Source organism: Plectropomus leopardus, chromosome 5 (assembly GCF_008729295.1).
Source record: "Plectropomus leopardus isolate mb chromosome 5, YSFRI_Pleo_2.0, whole genome shotgun sequence".
NCBI lineage: Eukaryota > Metazoa > Chordata > Actinopteri > Perciformes > Serranidae > Plectropomus > Plectropomus leopardus.
In genome coordinates this window covers 33,105,658-33,122,683 of record NC_056467.1, presented here as the reverse complement: position 1 = coordinate 33,122,683, position 17,026 = coordinate 33,105,658, and the positions used below count along the sequence as shown (strand labels likewise).

The following is a 17,026-nucleotide window of genomic DNA, read 5'->3' as shown; positions in this document are numbered from 1 at the left end:
GCAGAGGAGGGACAACAACAGGTTAGTGGCGCACACTACGGAAGATTAAATGCGGCGGACACAAACTCAGAGGGAACCCAAACAAGAGCCGATTGAAAGGTATGAAGACTGAACTCTGTTTTCACATCCTTGTTTTGACATCTATTTTAAACAATTTAACGTAGATATCGTTAAAGTAGCCTAAATACATCCGCCTGCTTTAGTTTCAGTGCACTTTGACGCAATGCAAGATGCTGATTTTATAAAGACGGTCTCTTTAATGACGCTTTTAGCAGCAGAGACTTAAAATGTAGTTTATTGAAACGATTTGAACTAAATTTATGCTGAATTAGTTTACGGAGGCCAAATATCCTGAAGATGTTCATTGTTAAACCATCGAAACCTGACAGAACTGGCTTAATTTCTTTTAAAAGCATTTAAAGAAGGCAATGAGCAATAAAGGAAGACATGACCTCAAAATGAGCAAGAAATTTGTAAAAAGTACAAGAATTTTACCTGAAAATTAGTTTTAAAAAATAAAGAAAAAGAAATTAGTTAACAAACACACAAGGAAATGACCTGAAAAAAGGTGCTTAAAGATAATATTATTCTGTAGAAAAGGGACAAATGAAACAAGAAATGACCCAAAAATTTGCAAGAAATTAGTAAAAAAGTAAATTAACAAATTACCTGAAAAATAGTTTAACAAAACTGGTGAAGTAACAAGTAAAATTAGCTAGTAAGAAGTTACAAGTTTTTTTTTATTATACATATAATTTTTCTCATCATGCTTTCCTCAGGTTTCAGAGGTTTAAAAGCTTGTGAAATGTGTCTGAATGTGGCACAGGAAAACTGATGTCATCCAGATGTTAAAGAATTGATTACCAATCAGCGTAAATCAATTTTAAAGTCTCATGCTCCAAAAGCTAGGAATGACATGCTGCATGATCTTAACAGAAAAGGGATTGCGTTTAACAGCAGATCTGTTCTGGTCCACTGATGTGGCTTTGATAAGATTCATCATCAAATATCATCGTTTATCCTCTTTAAATTCAAAACCTGCACATTTGACATTTTTAGGTAATTGCAGAGTAACTCCCCTTCATGTTAATAATCCAAATGCAGTTTTTTTTAAATGTAAAATATACAGTGAATTTGAGAGTCAGCACCAATAGAGGCGTGAGTTGTGGCACATGATGAGCAGTGTGTTGGCTGTAAGGTGGGGCGCCTGCAGAGCAGAGCGTGAGGGTGACGTCATCATGTGCACCAGGTGGCAGGAAGGCTTCACTGTTTACTGTCTGACTGTTGACACTGTGCCACGTTTCCTGCCAAGATGATGGAGAGATTTTAATGAACACAGAGTTTTAGTTTAAGTTTTTTTCAAATACAGCTGTTATCTCATCATTGATTGGAAGTTGAAAGGTCCCTGATGGTTTAAAATAAACTTGTATTGTATGTCACTGACAGGATCAGATTGTTATGTGTCTGACTACATTATGGAAAGGATCCCTACAGAGATAAAACTTTCGTTAAAGAGTGCGATCATTTTTGTTTAACCAGAAACAGCCCTGAAATCATGGTCCAGAAAACATCATGTTCTGGCTTAAAAACTTTTTGGTGCTACAATCGCTGCTTGAATGCCACCGCTGTCTCACTAAAGACACCCAGTTTTTGTTGATGGAGCAGAGATACTCAACTTATTTCGCCTGGGTGCCACTTTTGCCAGGGGCCAGATGCAGTAGCCCCATACATGTTTCTAGGATTTGAGGACATTTCTAGGATTTTAGGATGTTTCTATTTTAGGACGTTTCTCAGATTTTAGGACCTCTGTCAGGGGGTGTGGGGGATCCTTCGCCGGCACTTTTTTTTGATCAACAAGCTCTATTTCGATGCTGTTTTCTGCAATCTGACACCTTATGTATACTAAAAATGCAAAAATAATTCCCAGCATGAATAAGTTTATTTTTATTGTGAATTAAAAAACAGTTGCAGGGCCACCTGGCATCCTATGGGGGGCCAGATTGGGCTTGGAGGCCATAAATTGAGTGCCATCGGTCTAGAAAAGCTTGGCAGCCGTCTTGCCTAGGTTTCACGCCCTAAACAAGACAAGGATCAGCTCATATACGATGTTACTTTAGAAATATTGATATGATCCATATGAAATGTACAAATCTAGAAACCTACAATGCCAGTCTTCTGGTGAATGCATGTGTGCTGTCTCACTGTCTGTAACCATCTTCATTAGTGCTTTAACAATTTGATTCAGTGATTAGTTATTTATGTCAGAGAAATACCAAACATTTGACAGTAGGTGGGTTTCCATCACAGATTTGCACAAAACTTAAGCAATATTTTCAAAATGTTGATAAAACACAATTGCGAGATGACTGCGTTTCCACTGAGTGATGTTCTGCGACTTCTTCTCTGGTGATAACATCCCAGTAACCATGGTGATGGATGTTCAAAGCATTAGCAAGTTTATTTCTATTGTAGCCACCACACTAGCCGTCATTATTTCCAATCCAAGGCCTTGTAGCCGTGTTATGGAGCCATAATGGAAAAGCGAGCCCCTTATATGTGGGAGCAGCCACGTATAATTTCACGATTTCACAGAAGAATTGTGGATTCAATGATCTGTTCAACTTTTGAAGAGTTATGTGATGCAATAACAACTCTTGTAGCTCCTGCTGCATCATGGGCGAGCCAGTTCCTACTGACAAGCACAAAGCCATAGCATCATGTGACCTCATAGCATCATATGACCTCGAAAAGACAAAAAAAGTGTTTTTAATTGCAGTTTTGTGAAATATGGCGTAAAAACATTTCTGCATTAAATGGGAGTTTTTTCGAAATTGACGTGTGTATTTTATATTTGCAATTTATGTGATTTGAGGGAACCTGCCTACTGTAATGTTTTGCTTCCATATCTTTGTACATTGGATACCTTTGGATAATATAACTGGTAGCTATTGGCAGATGTCATTGCTTTGCTTATTTCTATAGAAATCATCAAACTCATCAGCTTACGGGAGATATAATCATATTATTTGATTTCAGCTTCTCTGTTTTGTGTGATTCCAGTTTGCACTAAAGAACATGGAGAGTCTTTCTTCTTTTCTCTCCTCCTCTGCTGCTCCTCCTTCCTCCTCTTTATTCCAGCAGGTGGTGATTACTGGTTAGGCCTTATTATAATGCTCCAGCCTGGTAACACGTTGTCTGAAAAGAAAAGTGTGTGGGGGCTCTTTTTATGGTGTTGTGAGGACCCAACACCTGGTTGGACATATACATCATGGGGACGTCTGATCATTTAATTAGAGAGAAGAGATTCATTTAATATACAGTTGAGTTTGGCAGTTTTGACAGCAGCCAGCTGTGCCTCAGTCAGACAGATGTTAATGACTCTTTATCAGCCAGACTGTAAATAAAAAGCTGCTAAAGAAGCAGCTTGGTGCAGAATTCACCAATTAAAAAAAAAAGAAAAAAAAACTCAGTTTCTCAGTCTCATTGGTTCAAATGCTGGTGTAAAGTGCCTGAAAGCAGCACAGGATGCCAAACCAGGTGTTTAACATAAAAAATCTGTTTTTTTTTTAACAGAATCTGGATAATTTACATCAGACTTCAAATTGTGAAGTACCCGTTAAAGTGTGAAGGTCCAGACACACCAAACTGACATTAAAGAACCACCTTTAGTCTCAGCCAAAAAGTTGCACATGAAAATCTCCACAAACAATAAAAATGAAAGCACAAACCATCATGAAACATTTCTGCTCAAGAGCTCAAAGACTAAAAAGAAGTACTTTTACCTTAGACAATAAGCTTGTTTCCATCTCACTCCCTCTCTGCTTCAGTCGTTTATTTGCTATCCATACATCTGTTTCTCTTATCGTGCACTGAGATGAATATAACAATTCACAATAACTTCATTTATGTAGCATCTTTTAAAGTTTACAAAATGCTTTGACAATCAAAGCAGAAGAGGCAGTACAACAAAAATAGCCAAACAGTCATGCCGAACTAAGACCAGACAAGAATTAAAGTAAAATTAAACAAGATACAAAAATATATCAGGAAGAAGATGGACGATACTGAGAAATTGAGGAAAAAATGATTAATATATTGATAAAATATCAAATTTTACTTTTACATAGAATTTTATTGTTGGTAGGTTGATAGGGATTGCTTTCAATCAAGTTTGGTTGTGTGCTACCATGATGCTATATGTGCCTTATTATAGTATTTTTAAATTGTTTGTACCAACAATCTGCAGACCATATTTCACCTTGAGGGACAATAAAAGCTCAGAACTACAAGTAAATATAGTTAAAATAGTTAAAGCAATAAGCAAATACAAAAATTAATAAAGGGTCAATACTGAGTAACAAGATTAAAAAAATATTTTAAAAAAGAGACAACAAGACAACAAAAACTAGGTCTATGAAAGTGGTGCAAAGGGGCAAATTACAAAAAAGAAAAGAAAAGAAAAACAGATTAACTGAATTAACTGATTATTTCTGCAAACCCATTTAGCTGATTTCTCGTTCAGTTTCGAGCGTTCTCTGATGGACAGGAAATTGGGAAACAGCAATAGAAAATAAGTGCTTGACAAGAAGGTCTGTTGTAATATTGACTGGCTACCAGCTGTCTCACTAACTGGAGTGCCTGCTGTCAGCTGGCTGGTTGTCAGGAGAATTGCTTCCTGGAAACCTATAGTTACTGACATTCTTCCCCCATAGCTACACAGACACGCATGAAGGTGCCAGATGGATTAATTAACATTTTTAAATGTGTAGTTATAAGTGAGTCAGAAAATGATTTTGTCCATTTTGTGATCACGGTAAAACAGTATGAGTACACATTAACTGTTTAATGAACTTATTATACATTTGATAATATATTATGCTGATCATTGAATACAGTTTTGTTAATGTGAAATCTGGATCGCTGTGCTGTGACGACTTTCATGAGCTATTTAACCCTTTAAAACCTGAGCAAATTGGTTTGATTTCTTTCGAAACAACTTATGTGGCCACAGGCTCTCACACTGGTTGGTTTTTATGTATAGGAGTCTTATTGGACTGGTTCCCTCTTATTTATGTACTTATATGTGTAAAAACCAAAATCAATATGGCCTGCGCTCTCACAGTACTCTTTTGATGTCGGTCCCCAAAGTTCGCACAGAACTTGGCAAAAAAGCTTTTAAATTTGCTGCCCTGAACAACTTACAGAAGGACTTAAAACTGTCTGAGCTGATCACTATGGGGGAATTTAAGTCACTTTCAAAAGGTCGAGAAAATAGCACTATTGGTCAATGTGACTGCTACTCCAATGTAAACTGAAATTTAATGATTGCACTTTTCGCATCTCAACTGGAGATTGTGCTCGCTCTTTGTATTGTGTGATAGTTGTATTTTTCTTCTTCTTCTTATTATTATTATTTTAAATTATGTTGCAGAAAAAAGTATATATATTTTTTCTGATTTTCAGCATTTTTTCTGTCCATTTTCTTGTTCTTTTCTTTCTTTCTTTATTTATTTATTTGCTTATATTCTGGTGATTTTCTTGTTATATCTTTCTATTTCCTGCTAATTTTTGAAGTTGCTCTTTGCCCTCTCTCAATGTTTAGGAATGATATCAAACAAATTTGCTCAAGTTTCAAAGGGTTAAAGAGAAGAAAATAAAACATATAAAATAATTGTAAAATATCTCTGTTGACCTTATACAGACCACAAAGTCTGAAAATCAGGAATTATATATTTGTTCAAATTAGTCTGCGTACATTTTGGTAAATCTGGTTAAAACCTGTTTAATTTTAACAGAAAACCGATATCCATCTAGTAAGAAGGGATGTGTTCAAGTGCATCCTGCAGTTTTATGGTGCAACTATTAATTTCCTCATTGTTATATTGTTTGTTTTTAATAAACATTATGTAGCCAGAACACCCTAGTAAGCATTATCAGGTGGATTATCCTGAAGAAATAAAACAAAGTGAATTCAAATGAATTGTTCAAGTAGATGAGAACCTTGTCTGCCTGTCAGCTCGTCTCACCGCTTCATTCTGTTTTCAGTCATTATAAACTATTATGGTGTCACTCTGCTCTCCAGGTGCCAGAACCACCTGATGCTACAGCCTAATCTGGTCACCTGGGACTGAGCACACACACACAACACACACACACACACACACACACACACACACACACACAGAGACGGACAGCCAGCATGGCGTCAGACCAGCCCATCCTGACAGAGCAGCAGGAGCTGCAGAGAAGAGCCAATCATGTCACAGATGAGGTAAAAAAATGAATATTTTTTTCTTGGAGGCTTCCCTCAAAGTAGATTATCATTGCTGTGAGTCATTACCTTAAATAATGTTGAAAACACATGTTTACAGGATGGATTTTCTCTCTTTATAATAACAAATGTGGTGCGAGATAAACACTGACTTTGTAATGAACTCTTTAGTTGCAGATGTGTTTGACCAGAATGACGTTGCAGTCATTTCACTCACTGCGTCAGCACAGATTAATTGGATAAAGTTTTAATCAATCAGAGCTGATCAGTTTAAATCTAAAAAATATAATAGTGGTTATTGTTATGGCAGTGTATCGCTGCCAAGTCAATAAAAGAGAAACACATCAACGAGGGACAGAAACTACACCACATCTAACAACACACAAGACAGACAGGTTCTTTGCTGGTGATGTGTCACAGTGCTCTGCCTGAGGGGACTTCCCCTTTAAGGACACCTGGCTCACCTGGTTGCCATAGAGACAACTGGTCTCCCAGTGCCGCTGTCTGCAGGGAAACATCAGGCCCGGATGAGCTCATACACACCATGGTGCTCAGAGGTTACTGCAGGTCAAAGCCATTTGTCACCTCATTATCCCTGCTGTGGGGAAGTCCCCGGAGATGGACATGCTATTTACAGACACACACACACACACACACACACACACACACACAAAAAAAAAAAAAAAAAAAACAACTGACACCCAAGTGGCGTAAAGACTTGGAGAGAGATTTTCCGTGTGTAAGAGTGCGGTGTAATGCAAATCAAATCATCATCAGCACAAAACGGCAGTTAAAGATCCAATCTGTATATTTTTGCCAACATGTCAATAACACATCTATTGACATAAACAAGAGTTTGATATATAAACCTGTTATGCTTCACTCAGTTGACCATAAATTTATCGCTTAAAAAAAATAAAATGAAAGCATCGGAAAATGTTACTGACCTGTGAAGTTTGGAAATGGTAGAATCTGACTAGACAGAATATCTCTTGGCAGCATTTTATTTTATAGGTCTGTTATTTCCAAATAATAGGAGAAAGAAAAAATAGAATTTTGCCCAATTATGGAGAAAATATGAAAAACAGGATTAGTTTTTCCTTTTTTTTTTAGCTTGATGATTTCAAGAATTCAAATAATGGCTCAATTCAAGCACCCACTCGCCAGAAAAAATGCTATTGTGCATTTTTGCAAACTGCAGATAAGGTGTTTCATTTGCACGTTATTATGTTGGGGTTTTATGAAAATTTCACTTTTTATTGTGCTTAGGCACAAAAAAAACCCACTTTGCAATGGTTAGGAAGAGATCATGTTTTTGCTTAAGGTACTCAGGGCACAATCCTGGCTGGCTTGGTCTTATTCCCATCTCGTCCAATACTGTCACTTTGTTAGTGAGACCAGCCTCAGACACTGATGCAAAGAAGCACCTTCAGCACTATGAAATGATACACAACGGGTGTGTGAATTTTAGAGGCAGCAGGCAGCAATAGAACTTGTCAAATTCTGTTTTGTTGTTGGTTGACGTTGGTGTCACTTACTCACTCACCAACCTAATCACATTCTTTTCAATTTTGGTTGCTCTAACAAATAAAATATTTAAAAAAATCTTTTACCTATGTTGTAAGAGTATTTTGAAAAGACCAATTGCATAACAAGTGTAAATGTACCTGAACAGCCAAAACAGATGCAGGAAGATATCTAGTGTGCCATATTTAGTCGTGAAAGTTTACTGACAACATGGCCGTATATGACACGTTGGGATTAGAATGTGTTGTCCCGGCAGAGAAAGCAGCAACGCCTCTGCAAAGACAACTCCTGGAGACACAGTGACAGGTCAGTAAAATAAAGTATTAGGCATAAAAAAAAACCTTTTTGGCTCAAAATATCCAGTTTTGGTGTCAAAATCTCTGCATGCAGCAGTTTCTCCATAAAAAACAACCCCTTTTTGTGGCACCATCCCCACTGGAAAAACAGAAATGCTGCTAAGAATACCCACGTTTGGGGGCTTAAAGGCTGCTGAAATAACTGCAGAAGCTCGCTGAAAAACAATAGCTTTTGTTTGTTGTTCTCAGGCAGGCGTCTCTCTTTGGGGACACACCATCCACCACCCCTCCACCTCTCGATGACGAAGTCAGCTTATAAATATGTAACTTTAGAAACGTTGATGTGATACATATAAAAACCTACCAATGTAACAAATTTGTGGTTTGCAGAAACATACAAAGTTAACATTTTCTTTCAACAACTGAAATGTATTCTTGTCTGCAGAAACATTGCCCATTTGTGCACATTCAGCTGACTGTATACTGTATGTATTGTATGTTAAAGTGCCCATTTTTGTGTCTTTTAGTCCTTGGAGAGCACACGGCGGATGATGCAGCTGGTTGAGGAGGTACATATGCAATAATGTAAATACGCAGCCGGGAGACTAGTGAGGCCTGCAGCCATTGAAACTATGAAAGACGGGCAGTCAGGGAACCAGAGACAGAAACTCATCATGCAGTTCATGCTCATTATTATGTTAGCGTCATCATCTTTACATCTGCTGTCTGTGTTTCCACTGTTGTTTCCACACAAAGATGACTTTAAACAAGATGAATGCCGGGATGTGATTAACTGTAAGCTGCTGGAAAGTAATTTTGGGTTTGGACATAATGATAACAAAAGTGGGTGAGAGCAGAGAGGACACTGGTTAGAAAGTCAGAAAAACATTTACAGTAGTTTAACCTTAGCAACAATGCCAGCAACAACGCCAAAAATAGCAAGAAATTACCAGAAAGTTACAAAATAAATTACCTGAAAAAAGCTTGGTAAGCTGCATATAAATGTATTACCTCTTTTTTTTTAAGTTAAGTTAATTTTCACCCCATGGCAATCATATATTGCCTGTGTGCAGCAAATGTGTATTCTGTAGTCATGTGGTTTTTGTTTTTCTCTCTGCAGAGTAAAGATGCTGGGATCAGAGCTGTGGTTATGCTGGATGAACAAGGAGGTAATCAGCTCTTTTTTATTTAAATTCTACTTTTGTTCAATGTCCTCTGAGCTGTAAAATACAAAGGTCTGTTTCCAGAAGAATTGGTATTGTGGCATTGCTTAAATATTTTAGGATATTTTAGGATATCTGCCCCTGGACTTACTGAGACATAAATTAAGAGATCAGTATGACTTTCACCTCTGTGAGCTCAACCATTCAGTGTCATCATGTGTAACCCAGTTGAGGACAAAATCACAGGAAGCAGGACACACTGCAGGACTGTCCAGCTGTACACATTTTCTGTGTTCAGTAGAGGTTCAACAAGGATTGACATGGATAGTTAATATGCTGTACCATCATACAATGGTAAATAAGCAAATTAATTTCTGCCACAGATGGACGAGTTAGCTTCTCACAACCCAATCGCCAGACAAAATGTTGGCATTGTACATTTCTGCAAACCACAGATACAGAATATTTGTATGCTATTATGTAGCTGATATGTTGACACTTTTCAACAACACTGTGGTAAACGTGTGGTTAGGTATGGCATGTGGTTAAGGTTAGAAAAAATCATGTTCTGGCTTAAAGCACCTAGTGTTGTTGCCCCATCCCTGCAGGACACACAGCGGAATGAAAAAAAGGCTTTCCAGGGCTGAAATGCTGTTGGAAAAACAGACACCTGTTGATAAAAAACACCAATGTTTAGGAGCTAAAAAGCCGTTGGAAAAACAGTGTCGGATTGCTAAAAATCCCACACATTTGGGTGCTAAAATACTGTTGGAAAAACAGCTATGCATTGCTTGTGTTGGGTTGCAAAAAGCACACATTGGGGTACTAAAATGTTGTTAAAAACAGCCAGGTTGTGCTACAACAGTGCTTGAAAAACAGTGTTAGATCGCTAAAAACACATTTGGGAGCTAAAGTACCGCTGGAAAAACGTCTGTGCATTGCTTAAAAACCTCAATATAGCTGCTACATTTAGGGGCTAAAATCCTGCTAGAAAAAACAGCTATGGGTTGCTTCAAAACACCCAGGTTTTGGGAGCAAAAAAGCTGCTGGAAAAATGGTGTTGGGTTGCAAAAAACATGCACATTTGGGAGCTAAAAGATGTCTGGATAAACAGTTATGGGTTGATAAAAAAAACCTCCATATTTTGTGGCTAAAAAGCTGCTGGAAAAGCAGATAGGTGTCCATAAAAAAAACTGCTACATTAGGGAGCTAAAAAGCTGCTGGAAAAAAAAGCCACGTTTCACTAAAAACCTAACACATTTGGGGGCCACAAACTTTGGAAAACAGCCACCATTTGCTTAAAAACACCCACTTTTCAGGGCTAAAAAGCTTCAAGAAAAACAGTGCTGGGTTGCTAAAAACGATGGATGTTTGAGGACATGTTTGAGAGCTGCACGTGGAACTCTCAGCTTTGAGTTTTTATTTACTGGGTATTGTCAGCATGTTCTGTACATATAGGTCTGAACCAATCAGACAGTCTAGGGTTGGAACCATCTGTTGCATACTGTCTGTCTCTGCTGTTGTTACAAAAACCATAAAACGCAGCGCCATAAACTGCTGTCCCTACCAGAGCAGCTGGAGCGTATTGAGGAAGGCATGGACTCCATCAACAGGGACATGAGAGAGGCAGAGAAGAACCTGACAGACATGGCCCAGTGCTGCGGTCTGTGTGTCTGGCCACTCAGGAAGTAGGTTGTGGCGCCCAGAATCCGCACCTGGGGGCCCAAGAAACCTGCACTGGTGCCCAGTTCCATCAGAGGAGTTTAACCCTTTAACACGTGGATCAGCATCAGCTCTCTTGTGCTGCATTCAGATGTCCTTTGGAATCATTTAAAAAAAAATGTAAAAAAAAATGTTGTTTGATTTCCTCCAAAAAACACTGGAAAAACGTTATGAGCAACTTGGTAAGAAATGTCCTGCACACTACAAAAAATATGTACAAGGTGACAATCGATCTGAAAATTAGCTGAAAATGTTTGAGAGAAAAATGTTCAGAAAACCAAAGTTCTTATAATTATATATTTGATATAATTTTGTAGCACTTTCTTGAGGTCATTTTCTTGTTTGTTGTTTTGTTTTTTAATTCTTTTTTTCCTTTCCTTTTTTTTCTTATTTTCCAGTAGGTTTTTGGGCTGTTTTAGAAAGAAGCTCAACAGAAGCTGGTCAGGTTTCAAAGGGTTAAATAGTTTTTATACAAACATTTTATATATATATAACCTTCTAGTGAATTATTTTAAAGCCATTCTGCATCCCTGTACTTTGTTAAAATCATGTTTTTGTACTTTTTATTTTTGAACTGGTTCATGTTTGAATGTTGCCTCAACTCCAAATTCAAGCTGTTCCATAGTTTTACTCCAGGAAATGACATTAAAAAAAACTTTAATTCAACCACAAACTCATGGAGAAACCATGATGGAACTGTGCACCAAGGTCAGGGTGCAGACAGCCAGCAGATCAGCTGGTCCCCGTGTGGCCCCTGTTAGTGCAGAGTGATGTTATTTATCATTTGGGAGTGGATTTTTGTGGTTTTTACTTTGGGGCATCTCGTGGTCAGTCGCTGGTGGCTGGTTTTCAGTTCAGCTGTAACACTTTTAGAAAATAGTCGAATTTTCCTCCCTTTTTTTGTGGATTTTGTTTAGCCTTTTCTTCCTCTTCTTCCATTTGGTCCATATTCCCTTCTCCTCTTCTTTTCGCTTCCCTCTTTTCTTGCTATTTCATCTCCCTTTCTCCTATCATCTTCTTTACCTCTCCCTCCTCTACTGCCACATCCTCTTCCTCCCCTTTATACTTTCACCCCCTTCCTCTTTCCAACTTCACCTTGTCTTTCTTCCCCCTTTTTCTCCATGTCCTCCTTTGTTCCTCCTTTCTCCCTCTCCTCCTGCCTTCTTCCCTTTTACTCCTCTTCCCTCCTCCTCTTCCATCTCCTCTAATAGAACAGTTGGAGCGCATAGAGGAGGGTCTGGCTCAGATCAACTCTGATATGAAGGAGGCAGAGAAAAACCTGACTGACCTGGGCAAGTGCTGTGGCCTCTGCTCCTGTGATAAGTAGGTGCAGGTTTCTGTGTGTGTGTGTGTGTGTGTGTGTGTGTGTGTGTGTGTGCGTGTGCGTGTGCGCGCGCGCGCTCAGTCCCAGGTGACCAGATTAGGCTGCAGCATCAGGTGGTTCTGGCACCTGGAGAGCCGAGTGACACCATGATAATTTGTAATGACTGAAAACAGAATGGAGCAGAGAGAGAATGGAGCTGACAGGAAGACGAGGTTCTGTGTGTGTGCGTGTGTGTGGTTTGACTGGTACAACTTATTGTGAGGTAAGTAAACCATGATCCTGCAGAAGATATCAGAATTAAGAATTAAGACATTTCTCGCTCATATATTGCTTGATTTTATTTTCATTAGATAGTTGACATTGCACTGGATCATGTGCATTGAGAAACACTTGCATAAATGTGTAGTTTCTACCCAGTCACAAGAAGAAATGTTGGCATTGTATGTTTCTGCAAAGAACAGATATGTTACATTTGTACATTATTACGTCGCGGATGCATTAAAAACTTTACATTTACATTCTTTACATTTCAGCGACTCTGTGGTTCAGTTGTGGTTCGATTTAGGCCAAAAAATGGTTAGGAAGGATGATATCTGGCGTAAAATACCCACTTTTTGTGGTACTATTTTGACAGGAAATTCCATGATAATGCAAGAAAAAAGTATCCAAAGTCATGGCACTGTGCTGGCAGGAAACACAATGATATCTCTGTACAAAACAAGCACTTTCACTTCCACTGCAGAAAATACTGCAATAATGCAGTAAAAAACAGCTTTTTGTGGCAACATCAAGGCAGAAAAGGCTGCAAAATCTCAGTTAAAAATAAACCTTTATGTGGCACTGTCATGGTAGAAATTGCTGCAATATCCCAGTAAAAAACAACTGGTTATTGTACTATTATCACAGCACAAAACACTGCAATATTTCACTAAAAAACAACTGCTTCTCTGACACTATTACTGCAGAGAATACTGCAATATCTCAGTTAAAAAAAAAATACTCTTTTTGTGGCACTATCACAGCAGAAAATACTGCAAAATCTCTGCCAAAAAACAATTGTTCTTTGTGGCATTATCACAACACAAAACACTTTAACACTCAGTTAAAAAAAGTGCTTTTGTGGCAGTATTACATCAGTGTATACTGCAATATTTCAGTAAACAACAATTGCTTTTTGTGTCAAATCACAGCAGCAAATACTGCAATATCTCAGTACACAATAATTGGAAATGCAGCGTTGTGTTGCTAAAAACAACCACATTTGGCACCCAAAGTGCTGCTGGAAAACACAGCAATGAATTGCTTAAAAATGCTCTGGGAAAATTTACTACACCACTGACCACAAATGTTGATATGAAATATACACGTCATGTATTTGAGGTTTGCAGAAATGTACAATGCCAACATTTCCTTCTGGTGACTGGGCTGGTAGTTTTCATTCTTTGTTCTTTAATTGCTGTAGCTTTCTTTTGTTGCCTGCTTACTCTGCTGCCGTGTGGATTTAGTGCTGTTTAGATATCATCTTACCTCTTTGTCATCTCTACTGTTTGAATTGACCACTGCTGCCATACATGCATCACATAACAAACATTTGTACTGGTTGGACATTTGTCCATTTGTCTCCATTCAAATTAAACAATAAATATGTGGTGCAGCTGCAGGAGCAGTATGGAGTGCAGCGTGCGTCACATTTAACAGGGAGAACTCCATAACAAGATATTCATAAGGTCATTCTCTCTGCCAGACTGAAGGCCTTTGAGGAGAGTGGGGCATACAAGGCAGTGTGGGGCGGAGGTCAGGATGGCGTTGTGTCCAATCAGCCGCCGTCATCTCGAGTCGTCGATGAAAGGGAGCAGATGATCATGAGTGGAGGATACATACGGAGGTAGAGAGTGTGTGTTACTGTACATTGGCTTGTAGGAGAAGCAGCTGTGTAACGTAAGGTAATACCAGCAGGCATAAGTCATGCAGGCAGCTGGCCAAACACACGACATTAACACACACACACACACACACATACATACACACACACACACTCTCTCTCTCTTTGTTGTGCTCTGTGTCAGGGTGACTAACGATGCGCGAGAGGATGAGATGGAGGAGAACTTGGCTCATGTCGGCAGCATCATCGGGAATTTGAAGAGCATGGCCCTGGACATGGGCAACGAGATCGACACGCAGAACGTCCAGATCGAACGCATACAGGGCGAGGTACTGCCGTCACATCCATCCATCCATCTATCCATTCATCCACAACCACATTCTCATATATTTCATATTCATATTCTGCTGTGTAGTTCAGGCTCCCATTGAGACATCAAGCAATAGATTGACAGGTGGCCCCCCAAGAAGGTTCTAATTATGTTCTAGTTAACAGTAAGGTGGTAGAATGCATAAAACAGCATGAAATGTCCTAAAATTCGCAAAATGTTCTAAAATCTGCGAAATGTTCCAGAATCCAATAAATGTACTTGATTCCGAGAACAGCCTAAAATCTTTTAAAAGTCCTGAAATCCTAGAGATTTCCTAAAATCGACAAAAAGTCAGAAAATCCCAGATGCATCCTAAAGTCTGCAAAACATCCTAAAATTCTAGAAACGCCGTAAAAAAGGAGACATGTCAGATAATCCGAGGAATGTGCTAAAATCCAAGAAATGTTCTAAAATCTGCGAAACACTCTCCTACATATGTACTGAAATCTGAGACCAGCCTAAAATCTTAGAAATGTCCTAAAATCTTAGAGATTTTCTCAAATTGACAAAAAGTCCGAAAAACCCAGAAGCATCCTAAAATCTAAAAGCATCGTCCTAAAATCTGAGAAATGTCACATAATCTGAGAAATGTCACATAATCTGAGAAATGTCCTAAAATCTTAGAAATCCTCAAGTCCTATAATCCTGGAAATATTTTAAAATCCTGAGAAAATCCTAAAATCCTAGTCTCACAATCATGGAAACATCCTATAATCCTGAAAGGTTCTTAAATTCTACAAACATCCAGAAATCCTGGAAACATGTACGGGGCTCCTGGGGTCCCTGTCATTTTTTACGGTGGCCCTGTAGAGAAGCAGGTAGAGTCTCCCTGCTCTGTCATTTAAGCACTGCAGCCGGAGCTGAACTCCTCCTCTGGTAGAGGCTGGCTTTAATAAAAAGAGGGATTAGCTGCAAAAAAGAAGAGATGAAAGCTGCACACCTCTGCTTTAACAAATGCATCAAAATATCTGAACATTTAATACCGTATTATGTAACAGTATTTGATGATTGCTTTAGTTATTTTGGAAGACTGTGTTTGAGCAGCCACTGCAATGAAGCCAACTTGAATTTGAAAGATTAACAGAGAGGTTCTTATCAGCATTTCTGTCTTATCTCTCTGCAGGCTATTCTCAATGTGTCCCGCATCGATGCTGCCAACCAGAAAGCCAACAATCTCATGAAACGATAGAGGGAGCACTCTGCCATTTCACTCTTTTTCCACTAATTCATCTTACTTTGCAGTTACTATGCCTCAGCATGCTTGCCAAAGTATTTCCTCTGCTCTATACAGCTCATGTTTTCCTTCCAGCGTCATTATTGCTGTGATATTCCTACAGGGACCATAAGTCCACGACTCTCCGTAGTGAGGTGTTAATTATGTCTTATCTCGTGTTCCTATTTAGTCTCATAATTATTCGGATAGGGAGTTTTGCTGTGGCACTGATGCGACTTTTGAAATGAATCACAGGATTATTATAGCCTAACTCTATTTCACAGCAAGACTTTTGTCACTTTACATTTCACACTCAGGGTGTTTCCCCTCAAGGTGGCCTCTGTGGTCACGCAGGCAGCAGAGACGGATCACAGGAGGCTTTAATGAGCCCTGCGGGGAAAGTGGGCCACTGCAGCAGCTTCATCACCACCAGCAGCAGCAGAGAGCACAATCAAGCAAATCAAGAAATTATTTCACAAGAGCTGAACGTGTGGAAAACAGCACAGCGAAAAAGAACGGTCCCGGGACGTGAATCTAAAGCCAGAGTGGCCTTTTACTTGTACTGGGCAGATCATTTCAAAGCTGTGTGGAGAATATGTCCAAATTTTTCATAAGAAACACAAAAAACACCAACACCTAAACTTTCAACAACCACTTTATTTCCTAATGTAAACATCCTTATACAACCCCCCCCCCCCCTTCCTGGAGTCTGAAATCTTCCAAACAGGCTGAAACACGTGCGTGATGGCGCCCTCTGCAGGCGAAGCCGGGTATTGCGCACAGGAAGGAAACACGCATTTGTCCCTAGAGGTGGATCTCTGGCGACACCAAGCGGACAAACGTGGAACCTGCTCTCCCTGGCCTCTCCATCTTCTGTTTTTACTCCATGTTGGTATAAAATGGTGGTGAAATGACAACGTGTTGGTGCTGCTGTCTATCTCACATCCCCTCTATTGAATCTGATCTCAGCGAGTCAAAAATCACATCAAATACTTTCTGAAAATGCAACTATTCTGTGCTTTCTGTGTGTTTTTCATAACAGCTAATATTTCTCTTGGTTCGCATTAATTAATGTTCTCTAGGCATCATTATTGCTCCAGTCTTGACCTACATTGTGCTGTGGCTGGCATTCAGATACTACGGATTCATGTTGGGTTTGGTTGGTACAATGAAGCTGATGACCTCTGTTGACCTAAACAGTCCTCCATGCTTATTACGCAGCAGGTTTAAGACCACTCAGACACAAAGGCGCATCCAG

General features: G+C 39.1%; 1 protein-coding gene across 1 annotated transcript; it reads left to right on the top strand.

Annotated features, from left to right (window-relative positions):
* Nucleotides 1-18: 18 nt before the first annotated feature.
* On the top strand, nucleotides 19-16,776 carry zgc:101731 (SNARE_SNAP25N and SNARE_SNAP23C domain-containing protein). Its single transcript, XM_042486773.1, has 8 exons — nucleotides 19-99; nucleotides 6,083-6,271; nucleotides 8,622-8,663; nucleotides 9,215-9,263; nucleotides 12,191-12,302; nucleotides 14,048-14,188; nucleotides 14,370-14,514; nucleotides 15,679-16,776. The coding sequence occupies exons 2-8, from the start codon at nucleotides 6,200-6,202 to the stop codon at nucleotides 15,742-15,744; spliced, it is 627 nt and encodes a 208-aa protein (XP_042342707.1). The 5' UTR covers nucleotides 19-99; nucleotides 6,083-6,199; the 3' UTR covers nucleotides 15,745-16,776.
* The last annotated feature ends 250 nt before the right edge of the window (nucleotides 16,777-17,026 follow it).